This window comes from Trachymyrmex septentrionalis, unplaced genomic scaffold (assembly GCF_001594115.1).
Source record: "Trachymyrmex septentrionalis isolate Tsep2-gDNA-1 unplaced genomic scaffold, Tsep1.0 scaffold78, whole genome shotgun sequence".
Lineage (NCBI taxonomy): Eukaryota > Metazoa > Arthropoda > Insecta > Hymenoptera > Formicidae > Trachymyrmex > Trachymyrmex septentrionalis.
In genome coordinates, this window is record NW_017305967.1 from 720,736 (window position 1) to 739,923 (window position 19,188).

Below are 19,188 nucleotides of genomic sequence, written 5' to 3' on the forward strand. Positions count from 1 at the left end.
TTCTTATTTATGATTTCATTTTTATCTCGTATATCTCATACATATGTTTCCTCGCCTTAAGCTCTTTTCTCAATATTGAATGCATTTACACCATAATTATGCTTGTCGCAAAAGTCATTAGCGCTATCTCGCACCAATTAAGATTGCATTATCGTTTATTTCTCTGATTCACTTGTATCATTTCATTACTCCTCTCGATTATAAGGAATCGTCTTCCCGGTCCTAGCATTGTATACAAAAGAATTTATTTCAACATTTCGTAAGAAGCCCTTTCTCTGAGGGACACCCTATATGGACGTTCGTCGGTGGTGTATCGTTAGCAACGTTAACCGACTAAAATCTTCCTTCGGTTGCGCATTCGTACGAGTTCATACGAGCCTGCTTTGGCTTCGGGCCTTATATGTCAAAACGAGGAGAGGAAGACAAAGGAAGGGGGGGAGAGAGAGAGAGAGAGAGAGAGAGAGAGAGAGAGAGAGAGAGAGAGAGAGAACGGGAGACACGCGAACAGCTGTGCGGCCCCTTTTGCGGAGCGACTTTTAAAAGACGGCTGCCTTCGTTCGCCCAAGTTATCGTCTTTCACGATTACGAGAAAATGTTCCTTCGCGTGGCACGTAATTTCGAGTCTATTCTTAACAGTGTCGCGTTCGCGTCGAATCACATCACATCGCTCGCCTTTATTTCGGATCTGAATTGCGTTTTCCCGCTCGGAAATATGAATTATGCAATACGAGATAGAGAAACAATGAGAAAATTTTCGTGACGCGACTAAAGGCTTTCGAAGACGCGACAGATGAATTCCCCGCAACGACTGTCGCTGATAGAATGAAGTGCTGTGACATAACGATAAGAGAGAGTATGCCATCAAAAGAGGACAGAAAGAGGAGAGATGAGTCAGAGTATACGCGAATACATCGAAATCTTTAGTAATGATTTGAAAGACTCAGCGCAATCGTTGTTTCTCTGCCTCGTGTCTGACGTATCTGAGATCGAGCATTCCGTTAATTGTATAAGTAATCATACACGTGCCGTTATGAAAGTTTCAAAGGCGCATATATCAAAATCCTCAAGCAAAGCTTTCTTTCGACCACGCTATTAATTCATCTTTTCAAGAACTTGACATCTCAAGGTAGAGTGCTTTAACGACTAACGTAAATTATGACATACGTAAAGACACGAAAGCTTTTTTTTGTCAAATACTATCGGCAATACATGCTTCGTTATTTCTGCATAAGAATCTTTCAGTAGTTAAGAACCTACTGTCTTAGCTTCTAATTTTTATATTTATTCGCCAGAGGTTCTTAATTTCTCAATGAAAACGTTTTAGATTATCATTGCGTGCGATTCTCGTTCAATTTAATGTCCGCAACAGTCGCAACAGTCGATTACGAATTTCACGACGAGGTCAGGTACAAAAAAAGAAAAGAACGATAATTGACTGCGCCATGGTTAAATTTCGCATGAGAGTGGCCAGCACCGGTCATCCGAGCAAGAGTAATTCTTGACCATCGGGGTTCAGTGCGGCGTCTTTTGCGGGGAATTAAAATGCCTGTCGTCGAGCACGTGCTTACCAGAGATCGCATTTAACTCACCGGTCGAACATGAGCGTCGCGGTTCTTCGAACCGGTAATACGTACACTGGCTGCGTTCAGCAAAGAAAACTAATCAGTGATTCTTTAATATGATTGGTTTGCTCCAAGCTCTACAGTTTTTAGCTCCAGCGAAGAACTAAAGGCAAGAAGCAATCATATTAAAGAATCGTTAAGCGCTAACTGATTAGTTTTTTTTTCTGCTGAACGCAGCTGATAATTATGTCTAATACGTACGCGACAATCAACGCGGTTTTCATTGCGATTTTTAAGACTTTTTTTTTGGACTCGCGAAACGATTAAAATAACCACGATCCATTTATATAAATATTAGTTGAAAAAGGGATTTGTTTCCCATTACTTTCCAATTTCTGCTGTAAGTAGACTTTTTATAATCTACACTTATGTCCTTTTTTTCTACCAATGTCTATTAATTTTAATTTATTCTTTATTTTTTTCTAATTCTTAAGACTAGAGAGAGAAAGATAAAAAAAAAATCAAACAGAGATTAAAGTCAATTTTACGGAATGGAATCAAAAATCCTTTTAGACGCAACGTTAGAAGGTGGTGCAATAGATTTTATACCAGAATCGAAAAAAGTTAAGTATATTGCATTACTTCCTAATTTTAAGCCTACTTTAATCCTGCAAAAGAACTTTTGATTCCATTCAGTCAATTTTTATACGAGATTTTTATACGACTGTAACTTGAAAATCCTTTTGCAGGATTAAAGTATACACATTAATACGTGTCTGTGTGAGGTGGAATTTATGAGAACAAAAAATTTCGAAATTGAAACCTTTACAATCTACATTTACGAAATAGTAGTCCATAGATTGGTAGTTTGCATGACACAAACAGTGTGAAATTCTTAAAATTGGAGTTAGATATTCTAATCTAATATCTAATTAAAACGTAATTGTTATACGAAAATTTATGTGTGACGTGCGTGAGTGAGATATTGTGTGTAAGTGCTACAATATAACTAATCATCTTTGGGATCCCCTTAACGTGATTGACAACAATTTATAGCAGATGTCTGTTGTAGTGCTTCTATATTCACGTTAAACCCAATGGTTGGTGTTTATTTAAAAAAGAAAAACACATTCGCGAAAATTCCGCATATAGGGCTGCCACCTGCCTCTTTCTCTCTTCCTCTTTCGTTTTATAAAAAGAAATGACGCATGTGCGGAAACCGCGAGGAGATAGCTCGTGGGAAAATAGAATTTTTTTAAGAGCATATAACGGAACATGCTAGGAAAATGAACGGACTACTACTAGGCCGAAATTACAGTTAATGCTCTCATTTCGCGATGCGATATCTTTCTTCTGCTTCTTCTGCTTCTTCTTGTCCTTCACAACGTCTCGCTGCTTTTCTGTCGCAGCTTGGTCTGTTACCAGCATTCTTAGACACGTAAAGAATAGAAGGCGCTATAATTTTCTCATTTATAAAAACGAGAATGGCGTTTCGTATTGAAAAACGAATTCGCATTCCTCCGATGAAAATGGCGCTCGTAAATATTCAAAGTACCTGAATGTCCGACGTATCTAAATTTCGCGCGCATATATCGTACTATATACATATACTACGTATACTATATATTTTTATATTCTGCCTACATATTTCGTTATAATAAGTAGAGGAGACCGGGGTTTGGCATAAGAGGATTGGCATTGCGTTCCCTTTATGTATTTATGATGAAGGAAACAATGGAAAAGTTACTGGAAAATATTTCTCTTTTACAACACAAATACTTCTCCCTAAGTTTCATTTAAATTAAACAAGTATTATACAATAGAAAAGAAAAATCTCTAATTTAACAGCAGTTAAGTAAATTTATGAGCATTTCATAATTTCGTATTAATGTTCTTCTGCTGGAGAAAGCAAATCTAAGCGATGTATATTATAAATTATTAGTTAAAAGAACAGTTAAATATACAATACGTTTTTTGAGTAACAATGGTAATTTGTTATAATAAAATGATCAAAATCAGATGTGTGCCGGGATGGGATATCTGTTGGCTCATATCATAAGAAAAGGTTGAGTTAACTCGCTGTACCGCACGTGTGAACATTCAATTACAATTTAACTTTAACAAAACACTTTTGCATTTAAAACTTATATATTACGAGTAAAACAAGATAGAATTAAAATAATTTACACTAGTTTTTCTGTGTAGCAATATTTTACTGTTTGATCACATTAGAAAATAACTTTGAAAGATACATTTTACTAAGAAGTACATATCTATTATTTGATTTTTATTTCTATTACCTTTTTTATTAAGTTTTTGTTAAGTTAATATAGAATTTATCATAGAGGCAATTTATACTGTGATATGTATCAATTTACCTCACATGAAAGTTAACTAGAATGCAGTATTTCCGTATTTCATTTATTGCAAAAAAACTATACAGTATATGGAACATTACCGATATGAAAATGTAGAGAAAGGTTTCTCTCTATCATATATTGATATATTTTAATCATAATAATTAATCGTTTAAAAAATCTAATACTGTAATTGTGAAAACTGTGCCAGTCTGTGCCGAGACCCGATCTCCTCTATATAACTTTGTTTACAACGTACAATATATATATATATATATATATATATATATATGGTATATTTGTGTATATTTTCATTGACAATATATGTATCGAAAGCTCAGTTCTATTCTACATAGGAAAAAATTTAATATGATATCTGTTTTGATACATAACTTTTAAAACATGTTAAATTGTTCAAAATAATTACATGTAAAAGAGTTTTCATTCAATCGAAAGACGTATAAAAACACCATCGTGTTATATCCTACAACTCTTTACTGTTCTTAATCTAATGTTATATTCGTACGTATTTTATGTCTGTAATTTATCACGTAATCTTAATTTTTTATAATGCCTGTTTACTTTTGATAATTTTAATGTATAAAGAGTTAATTTACTGACAATAAATCATGCACAATAATTCTCAATATTTTAAATATTAGATTCAATTAATTCTCATATGGCAAAACGATCACGAATAAATTATAAATAGTGTTTTATAGTTCTGACACTTCATAATTTTTCAAATCAACAGCACAACATTGTTATGAACTCGTTTATAATTATGATGACCATATTTTTTTAAAGAAAATAAAGGATAAATTTTAAAATGTTAGGGCTTTGTTCCTATGTTTTCAAACCAGTTTGTGACTGTCAAGAATCTGTACATTATAAAACTTTATTGGACAGTTATTGTAATCAAACAGTATAGTTTTCTGATAGTTTGAAACTGCATGATTCGACTGTATTGGAACAAATCTTTGATCTAAAATAATAAAAGGTTCGAAATAATAAAAAATGAAAACAATTGTAATTTGAATAAATTTAATTTTTAAAATTAAGACATAAAAAATTAACAAAAACAAATTGTATTTATATGCATGAAATTGTAAAATATTTTCCGTAAAAATTTGTTCATTAATATAATATTAAACATTAGAACGCTAGTTAGAAAAGAACTTCCCGTAATGTCAAATAAAGACAGTAAAGGACAATATTGGAAAATAAAGAGCAAAATTGAGTTTTGAAGAAATAAATAAATTTAAAGGACAGCTACCTAAAATAAACGACTGTCCTTTACAATAAAGAACGTATGGTCACCGTATTTATAATTCATACTAAAACAAAGACTTTTTTTTAACTGTTACATGTTTCTTTTGGAACAATTTAGATCTGATCTTGTTTATCATTTGAATTTGATGTCATATTTAGTATTAATGATTAAAGCAAGATTCAGTTAAATCGAAATATTGTAATTTAAATCCATATTTCTTAATCATTTGACATTCTTATATTGCTCGTTCTCTTGGTCTTTTAACTCTTTTCATTCGTAAATTTACTCACATTAACTTTGAAATTTTACATTTAAAAAATGATCGAAACACCGAAAAAAATCTGTTCGCCGCAGGTGTCGACTTATCTAAATGGACGCATCGGTGTTGCATTCTTGAGACTTGAAAGTGGGGGAGCGATTTACCTGCGACAAGAGCTTTGGGAAAGTGTGCGTGTGACTGTTGTGTCCGGTTGGTCGCTCCGCTCTCTGTTGTTGCTGTTCCTGTTGTTGCTGCGTCGCAGCCTCCGATCTAAGATCGTGCCTCCATCTCAATACCCCCATCATAACGTGCAGTCACGATAAAAATCGCCGTTTAAATAAATCCACTTCTTCCGATTGATCGATGTCGCGCTCGGATTCACAGCCAACTTCACCTCAGTTCAGTGATACTCTACGTCTACGTTTTCGCTTTCGATCTGAATTCGTCGGGCTTGAGATCTCGGATCCCGTCCGAGTTTCGTGCTTTCTCAATAGTTACAGAATTTATTTTCTGCCCTGCGGAAGACAACAAGTCTTCTCCAGAGCGAGCACGTGCGCGTTATTTTATTATCCGTCTGTTTTGAAAAGAACTCCGACCGGTCAAGCGTGAAGCGTCAGCTGTAACACGGACCGGCGATATCTCGAGGCTGACTTCACATGTATAGAATTCAAACTCCGGTCTTTGGTAACGTGCTAACGTTTCTCGATAAAATTACGAAGAAATCCGCGTCGATTGCATTCTACACCGACATTCTCAAGCAGTGTGTTTTTCAGGATGTAAAATTCCTCTCGATGACGCACTGTCTGTCTTGTGAAAAAAAGACAATTTCAAAACACGGTGTAGAATTTTATAGTGTCCTATCGGATCTGAACGCGGACGCCGTTGTCCAGCGCCGATAATCTTCGTCGCTGATCATGCTGGCTGTCATTCCGCGTCAGACCGCTCCGAATTTCGCACTCCCGAAACAAGGTGCAACCTGTTTTCCCCTCTCTCCTTCTCTCTTATTTGAATTTACGCCGCAGCTTTCGAGAAAACGTCGCGACGTTAGTGCCGTTAGTGGGCGACGCGAGGCGACTCACGGAGCGAGGTCGGAATAGAAAGTCAGCGATCATGCAAGAAAATCACGCGACATCTTACAAGGTGCAACGCGCGTGAGCGACTGCACGCGAAAGGACAACGCGCGAAACGGGACGGTGCTCGAAACGGCACCACGTGACCTCGCGCTGCGAGTACGAAGACGCGACTGGACGCGACTAGCAGCGAGCGGCGAGCGCGCTCGCCGTCTCTCAGTGCCGGATGGAGAGGGACCTAAGGGAAGGGAGACACGAACATTAACACGAAAAAAAAAAACCTTGAATTGTATACTGGAGGAAACTGGAGCAAATTTCTTATATTCCCACCCATCGAAAGAAAAGCCTCTGAATGAAATAAAATTCTATCACGTTTACAGCTTTCCCCGAATAAAGAAGTAAATCTTTTCTTTTTGAAAGCGTCATCGATTTGTTCCAAAATGCAAACTTCAACCATCTGAAATATTCGTGGAAGATAATTTATTCGTGATGCGCTAAGAGTCTCCAACGACACAGTGCTACATGTATATCACCGTCATTAGGATTACAAATCATTTTCCGAGAGACTTTCATCCGAGAATATGAAACAGAAAGGAATACGTATTTCTTTCCCACGCGTTGTTTCTATACATTCTCTCACGTACTCCTCTTCGATTTCAAGCGATTATTTTCTAGGCGTCAAGCGAACAAATAACGACGACAATAAAGGGTGCCTTCTCCCTATCTACATCCGTCATTGCATCGGCGCCATACCCCCCGCCTCGCCCGACGGTCCTAACTATGCCCTCTTCACCCGCGGCGCGTCGGTCTGTCGTTCTTAAAACTCCCACCACTCGGACCGCAAACGTTGCCATGGTTGCCATCGAGCGCGTAAACTCTTCCTGAAATCGCGCGCTCTTGTCTAGCCGTAACTATTGCCAATCAATTAGGTCAGATAGATCGTGCTCTTCGACATTTTACGGTTGTTCACACAGCGGGTTTTACATTTTCCCGACCGGGCGGCGAACTCGGCGAACTGGCGCCACGTGAAGGTTCCGAAAATTCCGAAGAGGCAAGGTTGGTACAACACAAATTCTTTTCTTCGCGGAAACTTTTGTCACCTGAGTAATTACTATCTACGTGATTCATGTTACATCAACGTCACAAATCAACGTAGAAATTTTTTCTATAAATATATTTTTGCAAAACAATTCTTATGTACGAATCACGCACTGAAAGAAAAGATTGATTGCTGCAGCAAATTAGATGGTTAAATATGGCATGGCATATTTAATTGGTTGTAACAGCCAATTTTTGGTTGCTGCAGTTAATTGTTAGTTGTGTTAGTCTATCCGCAATGTCAGTATAAGATTTCGATTGACTAACGCAACTAAAAATTGATTGCTATAGTCAATTAAAAAAGCTATGCCATATTCGACCATCTAATTTACTACAGCAACCAATCTTTTCTTTCAGTGCGTAGGTACTAATTACGCAAATCGCACCTCTGAACCGAAACTGTACGTAAATACAATAAAATATTCATTGAATTATAAAAAAATAATGAAAAGTGATCGAATGAATTCGCGATTCGTTCCGAGGATTCAAGAAAAAGTACTTACGGAGCGTCTTCATAACACGAGTGAGTTTCGCTTGCTTCCTAAGCATTTCTTAGCGTATTTCGGAGTAAAGTTATATAATACGTCAACGCACCTGTTTATATAAGTGTATTTCGGTTGTGTCTTTTCTCAATTAAAGTCAGTGTTTAAATCGTAAGAGACCGTTTCTCAAGAAATCTCTCCTTTACAATAATCTCTTTCTCCAGATTTCGAATCCTGACAAAGACAAATTAAAATCAGGAGAAAGGATACCTTCAAAGATCGATTAAGTCTCTCTGTCTCTCTATCACCCCTTTTTTCTAATATCTTACATATCAATTCTCATAATGATTTAGGTTATGAAACTATTCATTGCAAGAATGAATATATAGTTATATAAATAAATCATTTATTGGATACAAAATGACCAAAATTTTTTTCAATGCATATAGTTAATTAGGTATAATTAAGAAAATCAAGACTGTACATTTTTTCGAATATGTCATACATGACGAACTGTGCAAAATTTATTTTATTTAACTAGATCCGACCTGTTGATCCTGATAACTGCTATTCGCAGAAAATTTTAAATTTCCTCCTTCTTATTTGTATTACAAAAGTGTCAATTTTAATAGGAAGTAACGATCTCTAACACAGTTCTGACTGTAACATAATGACAAACGCGATGCTTCTAGATTGAAATTAGTTTGCGTACACGAGCTTTTCAAGAGCAAAATGAGCCCTTGACACATCCGCATGGTAACGACAGGTGGTGCGGAAGGTGAAATCAAGAGGAAACAAAGTTTGTGGCGAGAACCAAGGGGAGAAAACCAGAGGGAAAGAGAAAGAAGGGGAGGAGGGAGGGAGGGAGGGAGGGAGGGAGAGAGAGAGAGAGAGAGAGAGAGAGAGAGAGAAGACGAGAACGAGAAAGAGAGAACGAGAGATACCGGATATCCTTTCGTGGTTGACTTATTTCGTTGTCGACGAGGCTTCCCGTTTCTTTGTGTCCACGCCTCTTTGTTTCGTTATTTTGTTCAACTTCCTGCGCCCAAAAATTCGAAAGTGTCACACTCTTCACCCGCCCCTCCTTCATTATTTACATACGGGACGTATCAAACTTATGGATCTCGCGAGATATATATTCTCTCAATGATAACGATCGTATAAGGGTTTTCTTTAAAAAAAAAAAGAAAAAAAGAAAAGAATCCAAAGTATTAAATCGATAAAAATAATCGTTCATGAATCGAACGATATTTTGCAGTCACGTACGCTAATAATAGCGAATGAATCGAATCGAAGAATGAATCAAGTTAGAAGAATAGTAGGAATTGTAGGTTGAATTGGTTTAATGAACAAATCAAATGCTACACTTGAAACTCGCTCATTGAACCGATTCTATAGATTAACCTCGTTTAAGGGATAAAATGTGTAATTATACTGATGTTGCGATAATTATGCTGGACGCCAGGAAGTAATTAACGCTTGGAAGCGTAGCAGTTACGGTACGTAATAATCTTTTATTGAGCGAAAGATTAGTTGAAGCTCGAGAAGAGTTGATAGCCGAAAATGGATGAGCGTATAACGGATACCGATATTGGAACTTTTTTCATAATATAGAGTTCAGTTAATAGATAACGAGTAGATTAACGAGCTGTAAGCAGCTGCGGTCTATGAAATAGTTATCAACAGAGTATGGTTTAACGTTTTACGAATTGATATTTAATAATAATTCGATATCGATATAACGAAGATCAAAATTCTCTAATTCATATTTAGTGATGTATAGTGTTATCAGTCAGCCTTATTTTTTGTATTTACTCCCTACATTCTTCGATTATAGCTTACAATTCGGAATCGTGTATAACTTTTATTCATATAATTGTAGAAAATAGTTAGTGTAACGTTATTACCAATCAATCTAAAGAAAGAAAGAATTGACTTCTTGATGAGAAATACGTCTTCAAGTTGATTCAGGTTTTTAACATGATATTCCCTGCTTACATATCAATTTGACACAATATTTCAATTTTAAATATATATAAAATTATGAAGTCTTATCTATTTAGGATTTCTTGGATGTTCATTTCTTACATCAAGTTGACGATAAAAATAAATTGCAGTCATTTTATCAATATTACGTAAATGACAATTTTACAGAATAATTTAGGTATAATTTTAAATGCAAAGTTATTTGTTTTATTACTTTCGGATGTATGGTTATCAGTTAGCTTTATTTTTTGTATTTACTTCCCACGTTCTTTGATTACAAACAGCACAATGATTAGGTACTTTTTATGGAAGCGAAGAGACCTGTGACACGAAATCTACCATCTTCACGGCCACTGCGCAGAGGGCTGCGAAGATCGTACAAATCTGAAAATCTTCCCGGCCGTTTGGCCAGAGTACGATGGTTCGAACTTCCGGTGCGCTTACCTGGCCGACCGGAAGCGACGCCGTCCCCTCTATCTCGTCCTTTGCGCTAGCGCGTCTCGTTTTATCGCGTTGCGCGAAATCAGCGATGCGTTTCGGAGAGAGTTTCGGTTCACGTATGCTGAACCATATAATTATTTACTACTTAAAGAATGCTTGGTTCCCGTAAAGATTGACGAATGTGCCGTTTAAAATAGCACAGTAGAAAACGACAGACCATTTGTTTCCATTGTTAGTTTTTGCATGAGAGGCGAAAAGTCTTTTCTTCAAAGAAATTTATCTTGAGTAAATCAGTAACAAAACGATCTCTCGATACTAATATCTTAATCATAATTATTACATAAATAATTAATCATATTATTCTCTCGATTTCTTAAAATGAAATACAAATAATCACAAATTGCAACAATAATAGAAACATAATTAAACATACTCCCTCTTAATATGATGTTATTTGTTTCATAGTTCAAAAGGAATATATAGTCAAAAATACAAGAACTTTGAAGAGTTAGAATTCTATCTAATTAAGGAATAAATAAATAATGAGTTTTAGCTTTCGTATTTTGCTTCAGTTATACGCTGTATTATGGATCGTATTATTTATATCACATATTCTTAAATTAATTTTTTTTATTCCCACTTTTTGTAAAATGAGAGAAAGAAAGAGAGAGAAGGAGAACGGTTGATTTGTTAAAACTAAACGAATGTAAGAGTTATTCTTGAATGAAATCGAAAATCTCAAAGTAGCAGAATCCTTCCGCCATCTAACGGCAGCTTCATAAAACATCTTTTCCATGCACTATTAAGGGAATCCTAAAGTCATCTGTTTGACCGACTAAACGCAATAACTTTCCAAAAACTAAAAAAATAAATTTAGACAATTCATAGGCTCTTAATATTTAAAATACATAAATATTAATAATTAAAAAAAGGCACAACGCGGTTGATATTAAATGATGTACAGTTTGTTCAATTTTCGGGCTTTTTAATGAAAATATTTTGTTTATTTACATAAAAACAAATACCTTGCACTTGCAAGATATTGCTCTGATTGTCTCTAACAAGGATTTTCTTCTAAAAGCTATTCCAAATTTTTGTCTTCTATTTTTTTTGCCCAGAACGTTTTTTATCTTGGAAATTAAAATTGCTATCCTAAAACTTTTAAAACCGCGTTTTACGTGTATTATAATTATACACAATTCAGCATTCTTCACTTATCGACCCTGCCTAGGTAAATCAAACCGATAAGTTAGGACTACTGCTAGGGTGACAAGATCACTATGTGTACACTGCTGATAACGTGTCTCTGATTATCCCGAATGCGATCTACATTATCGACAGCAAAAAACGTTCACCGATCAGAGTATCTATTATGGAACATGTTGGAATGAACTCTGATCAGAATTATTCCGTTTTTCCTAGTAAACATAATAGAAATCTAAAGAATAATTGAATAATTTGAATTGGAATTCCATTCCGATTTGTTCCATGATAGATGCTCAGAAAGAGATACGATGTAAATACAATAAGGGAAAAAGAAAAGCGAGTTAAATGAAGTGAACGTTTCTCACGACATTGTGGGATAGCATGTGACACGCAGATGAATACAACTCGTATGTTGAAATCCGGATCGCGATTCACCAGTGAGAAAAAAGCGAGAGGCTCGCAATATTCTTTAATTCTCATATGCGCAACTTCCTGCAGATGTGACTTTTTTTTCTCTTGTTATTCACGATTTTTTTTCTCTTCATTTTTTTCACGAATGTAAAAATCACTTGGTTTCTTCGATCGAAAGAGAAGATCCGACTTAGCGACGTGACTGATTAAATTAAAGGGATGCTTGTCCTGTTTTACCGATCAAATGTGACTTACGGTTTGCAACCTTATAATTTACGAGACATCGACATAATCAATCATATATCGCATACATACATACATACAAATTCGTAGAATAATATCTTGGCTTTTTTAGAACGGAAATTAAAAAATAACTTCCTAATCATCGACGTTACAAGATCACTAATAATTAAAGAAATCTTAATAAAGGTCGAACTTCAACAATGTCAAGACCAGATTCTTTAATTTCAAATTAAGAATATCGATAATAATGATATTTTTTAATTCAGTTTCTCACATTATCGTTCTGTCTTATTCAAACACATCTATCCTTATCTACATATTACATTCCTATTTTTAGTAAGATTTTACTGCTACATGCAATATTGCTTATTTTGACCACTCTATATCTCCATATTTCTATTTTTTATGAAACATAATTCTAAACAAGACTTTTCTTTTAGACTTTTAATCTTGGTTTCAATTGCACGATATTGTCAGTGCATGTTGTTTTTATATGACGAGGTTATCTTATTTTATACATGTAAACTGTTTTATATAGAATTGTTTTATATTGTCGTCAACATAACGACTGTACGTGTCAAAAATAATTGATATTTTTAATTTTTGTTTATTTTTCGTACAAAGCCGATGTTTATTATTTTTGTGCGTATTTTAATTGTGTATAAGAATTTTACAATGTAAAATTCTATAAAGTTAATTCAAAGATATTTTAGATTACGAAATGTCGGTAATTCGCTTCACTTAAGGATCTTCTTTAATATGCAAGTCTTAGGCCGGTGTTTATAGTTGGATCTTATATTTAAGACCGTCTTAAATACAGTCTTAAGATATCATGAATCAATCAGAGAGCCGTGTTAGCATCCTAAGACATTACTTAAGAAGGTCTTAAAATAAAAATGAACTATATCTATAGTATTTTCAGCAATTTTAATTAATTTCGGAGATCTCATTGCTATTAATTCCGCTTCTCATTGATATTAAAACACTAGTATTTCTCTTCAGTTAATCGTTCTTCCAGCATCTACGATTGAAAGAAGAGAACATGTACTTTTTTCTATATATCATCCCGTAGAATTTGTTCTGCGGTGTCATTCTATCCCGTTCAATCAATTACCGAGAAACCGGCAACCCGATATGAAGATGAGCGCGTCTCTCTTTCTCTCGTTTGCTCCCTCCCTTTCCCCTTTTCACTCATCACCATTTCGAGCTGAGTAAAAAGGGACAGATATTGTCCCTTGTATCGTGCCGATTTAATACATCTGTGACTGGTGTAATGCCCCTTCTAGCGAAGGGAAAGGCCCAGACGTGATATGGGGTCCGATGCGTAGCTCTGTCTGATTGCAGGAAATCAAGTGATGCGTGATTGGACTATTCGTTTTGACTTTTTCTGTCCACATTCTGCAGACAACCGTGACGGATCGCGTTGTTCATTCATTCTCAGTCTCTTCCCATCTCCTTTTTCTCGCATCGTTGTCCATTCATATACGGCTCGTTCTTAGAGAACGTAGACAATGTCATGCGACATTTACGCTCAAGAAACGAAAAATTGAAAATAATCGAACGGATGATTTTAGAAAAAAAAGCGTTATTTCTTTTTTCACAAAGAAATTTTTTGAAAAAAAATAATTATTTTTCGTTTTAAGCAAAACATTGCGTCAATTGTGAAAATAGTATAATATATAGTCAAAGATAATACTTTAATTACAAAATTTTGTGTAAAATCTATTATAGTCCAAATAGCATGTATCTTCGTATTTCTTCTCAGGATTTCTTTCTATGTTTCAATACAACTAACATAATAGCATCGTTAATATTTAAAAAAAAAGTAATAATATCAAAAAGTGTACAAGAGATTGCAATCAACTAAAATCAAATTTATACACATTATATAACTTAACTCAATCCAAATGGTATTTCTGTGTTCCCATTTTTGTTCCAATTCAAGTAATATCTTTTTATTTCAATTCAAATATCAAAGATTTAATACGAAAACCTTGGCACTGCTAGAGCTTAATGTAAAAGAATCACAATCATGTTACATGAAGATATGTTAACTAGTAAGCACAGCATCAAACTTTTTGCATTAAATATTTTTAACGGTTGAGATGAAACAAAAAGAATATTACTATTTAGGTTAAAATAAGAATACTCTTGAATGGAAATTACGAAGATACGTATCACTTGTGTTGTCATTTTCTTGCATTCAACTGATGCGTGCCTTTTTTCATTTTTTTCCATTTATCCTTTTATTTCTTTCTTTAAAAGATTGCAAGATAAATATTTATTCTTGTCTCTATATCGTTTTCGCAAAGTAACATAACGATTTATGTATGTATGTGATGATTACGTAATATTAGGTATTAGATATGCTTGAAATATTGATTGCGATATTGGAACAGAGTTGTCAATATCATTTCAACGCTGGAAAACTCAATCGACCGTGAAAGCGTGAGACAAAAGTGCAATGTCCTAAATTTGATTCAACTTTCATGAGACTTTCAACTCGTTAAATTATAGTTAGATACGTGAAATTAGATAACGAGGGACCAGCAATTCCGTTCTTTTAGTACATACGGGCACCGGTATATAATGGTTAACTTAAGTAAATGTTACATTGTAGAAAGTCATCTTAAATGAAAATAAAGACATGTTAGCTCTTATATAAATACGTACTTTATATTTTTATAAATATATAAAGTTATTATAGTCAATCATTTTAAAGAAAGTCTTATTTTAAAAAGCTATTTTTGTTTTTCCAGATGATTTATAAAAGTTCACATTTTTTTTCTAAAGCATTTTGATTTTCTCGACAAAATTTACGACATCATTCACACACATGTCTGTACAAATACTGTACAAATCTTATGACATACCTGAGAGAAGTATGACGGCAAAACACAACGTTGATCGTCGAGACGCGAACTTTGCACTCGCTCAAGTAACTCGAATAGATCCTGCGTCGTGCTCTGTAATAAATATTTCACAATACATTTCCCTTCACTTCCCCTCTTGCTCTCATTCACAAAGCTACGTGATTAATTGTCACAAATATAAATCAATGGTCATACTATAATAGTACCAGCTCGTTCTTGGAAACATTCCATTAGTGTAGTCGACGATGTAACTTACCTTGACTTTCTCCGGATTTGCGCCCGATATGTCTTGCTTATCATCTTCCACGGTGGTAGGTCGCCGCGACTCAGTCTCGCAGTATACGGGTTGTTCCAGTTGCTGCCTCCTGAAAAACAAGCGAGTCATGAACTGTTAATAGCGATTCTTTCCACAATTCTCCCGTAAATGGAGCATCAAGATGTACAGGCGCCAAAATTATTGTTATGGCGACTAGCCACGATGACTCGTCTCGGAGCAATCTTAACGTTCACGTCGGCTCATAATTTTCTATGTATCGTACTAGATGTCCTTATGTCGCGTATAACAAGAATATCTGGCTGACTTGTACTGATTTGTTGCTCACATTAATACAATTAATATTATTAAGAAAGGAGCATAAAAGCATAAATATCATATCTTACTTCTTCGTTTATAAAATTGTGTGTGAATTTAATTTTTAACATTAATATATATATAAAATTATATATTTTTATTTAATGTATTTTACAATTAATAATTATATCGACTATCGCAGGCATACAAGGGTGCTTAACATACAATGTCCTGACTCCCTTCTCCCCCTTCCCTCGATGGATCAAGGCAAAATTACGTGAATGTTACGTACAGAGCACAATATAAAAAATATCTATTATTAAATAAATAACAATAAATAAAGGGCAAAGTAAGAGTCAACACATTTCTTTAAAATAGTCACACAATTAAAAAAAGAAATGTGTTGACTCTTACTTTGCCCTTTATTTATTGTTATTTATTGTATTTTGTATAGGAAGAGTCCTTCAATCTGTTAAATATCTATATTATTACACGGACCAATAATAATTATCAATATTCTAATTGAAGAATATTCCCACTAATTTATGTTATTAATTTTTCGAAAATTTCCGATCAGCTTCCTGATCGAGCCAATTTTCTGGAGTACATAAGGTTAAACACGTAGATGGAAAAATATCACGTTTTCCTTCGGCGGAGCGGGAGATATTGGCTGTTTCGAGAACACGTTTTGTGCTCGATCCTATAAAGTAAAGTGCACCATTACCGGTTGTATATTAAGAAATAGGCGTATTAACATATTTCCGTGGAGGCGCATAATAACTTGCCTATACATACGTTACACGATATTATTACAAAACAATTTCTTTTTTCTCTCTTTCTCCTCTCTACCCATAACGATATTACGACGTTTAAAATAAGGCACTTTATAGGTTTCGATAGAAAACTTAAACGCTCGATAAATAACAAAGGTAAAGTGAAATATTACGAAAAACACATTTTGTGTACTTCTATTTGTCTATACATGCAGAGAGTAACTGCGGAAAGTAATTCTAATAAACTTAAAGATTGAGAGCTCTCGAATAACTTTTATTACTTTATTGAGTAATACATATTCTGTGACGTCTCCCCAAAGCACTAGACATGCCAGATGTCCATTAAATATTATTGATGATTGTGTAATGGTAATGAGACTGGAAAATATCATTTATTGCAATAAAAAAATTTAAACAAAATTTGAAAAGAATTTGTTTTATTTTAATTTAACTTTATAGAAACTTTATAAAAAGCAATGTTCAGAAACTGACGTCTAGGACTTCAAAGGAGATGTCGGACACAAGTTACTTAACAAAAGTTGTTCAGTGTAGCCAGATCTGTCATCTTTCTAAATTTGTTGCTATTTTCCAGAAATATTTTCAATATATCTCTTTGCCGATATATTCCAGATATAATAAGACAGATATAAGAATAATTGCTGAATTTTTTTTAAATAGAAAAACGATGACATTATCGAGTCGATCATGACATAATCGAGAATAATAATGCTATATTAGCGACACTATGAACATAATATATTGGAAGGACAAAGTTCGATTATGTTAAGTAGATCTATATTAGTAGGTTCTATATTCTGAAATTTTATGTTAGAAGAAAGTTCTATGTTATTAAAAAGTCTCCGAACGAAAGTTAACGAACGACTTTTCGAGAGAAAAAAAAAAATATTGGATTCATCAGAAAATGCCCCGCAGTTGAAAGCCAGCGTGCAATTTCGTGAAATACTTTGAAATTCTTATAAATTCTTCCAAGGTACCAGAATCGAGCACCGAGTAAATACTTATTGGAATGCTCTTTTCTGCATAACAGTCAACTGATTGCAAGACGAGAATTTTCAGGAACGTAGTTAGTTCGTTTTCTTTTCTGTTAATGTAAAGAAAAATTCAAAAATGTAAAAGAAAACAATTTTGAACAAATTTTTTAACTAGTTTTCTCATTTAAATATTAATCTAATAGTTAGAGAAAAATTTCTAATTGAAAATAAACGAAGTAGTATTATTGTCATCATTGAATATTTAATTATCTCAAAGAATTATAATAGATTTAACTATAAAATTCAGATTTGTTTATTGTTTAATAATAGACTTTATTATACGAATTTGGGTGATATTTTCCAGTTGATTTTACAAAATTTCTAATTATATTTTTATAGAGGTTTTCCGAGAGCAAGTCACAGCAAAGGTTAAATGTCGCGTAATTTAAAATCACATAGGGTAGAAAAATTTCAAGCCGGGGTGCAACGGGTGCAATGTAGACGGCTGCCTTGCAAGAATATTTTCAATATAATTAACATTTGTATGTTAAATTAACATATTTTATTCGTTCATCTTAGAATTTATGTTTTAAAATACATTATTTTTATGTTACTTGTTCACTTACTCATAAATTATTGATATAAGAAACGAATACCAATTTAATATAAAATTTTTAAATGATATAATCACATAATGTTAAGTTGACACTCGAATATATCAAAAAATTCAAACAATTAACAAGAATATGAGTGGATCTCGTTTCCAACACAAATACACAATGTTTTTTATCGCACAGGATTCATTTGGATTTAACGAAGGTTAATATGGATCGTTTGCGCAATCAATAAAAAAGAGAGGCAGCGGGTCGTTCTGTTATACTTAGGCGCAACAAGTCTTCATAAAACGGCGCTGTTGGAAATTATTACTCTCATTTTTGTACATTGTTTTTTTATTAAACAGTGTTATGGATTTCCTGATTGTTTTATTAACGTTGTTTAATGATATTACTTGTTGTACAAATGACAGAAAACCATTTATATCTTAATAAAAGTAAAGAAAATCTCATCAAGTAAGATTAACAGTAAGGGATTTTCAAACTACACCACTGCGTTCATTCCAAATACTCGCTGACCAAAACGCAACGAGCGAAACCGAGACGCAATAAGCGAGATAGCAATTATCCAGGCTCTGTGCCGCAAAGAAATAATCGCTTCGTACGATCGTATTTCTATTGCGCGCGGCAGAACTCGCCTCGCCAGAGGATCGAGAAGCGTACGAGAAAATCACGCACGTAAAGCGCGAATGGCTGACTTTACGCCGCCGATTCGTCGGTCATTCTTTGAAATTCAAGGACAAGCGGCTTTACTCAAGCAAAGAACTGTTGAATAAATGAATAAGATGCATGAAACGATGTATGGCTATGTACAATCAGATCAATTAAAATATTCGATTAATCAATATTTCGGCCAATGATAATTAAATGCGAGAAAAATTCGCTAGCGGAAGAACGATTTTTTTTACGGACATCTTAAATTCTTATTATAAATTTATAATAAAACATTAAATCCCTGGTAAAAATAAATATTATAT

At 34.2% G+C, this 19,188-nt stretch overlaps 1 protein-coding gene across 8 annotated transcripts in view; it reads right to left on the minus strand.

Moving 5' to 3' along the window:
* The window catches only part of LOC108754226 (rap1 GTPase-activating protein 1-like), a 117,668-nt gene that overhangs the window by 32,364 nt on the left and 66,116 nt on the right, over positions 1-19,188 (minus strand). For 7 of the 8 annotated variants that reach the window (XM_018496384.1, XM_018496388.1, XM_018496387.1 and 4 more), the window contains 2 exons: positions 15,518-15,626; positions 15,262-15,354 (listed from right to left, as the gene is read on the minus strand). In XM_018496384.1, coding sequence (XP_018351886.1) covers positions 15,262-15,354; positions 15,518-15,626 — 202 coding nt within the window. Of the gene's footprint in view, positions 1-5,615; positions 6,680-15,261; positions 15,355-15,517; positions 15,627-19,188 lie in introns of those variants that run through there. The other variant, XM_018496391.1, reaches the window with a different exon arrangement.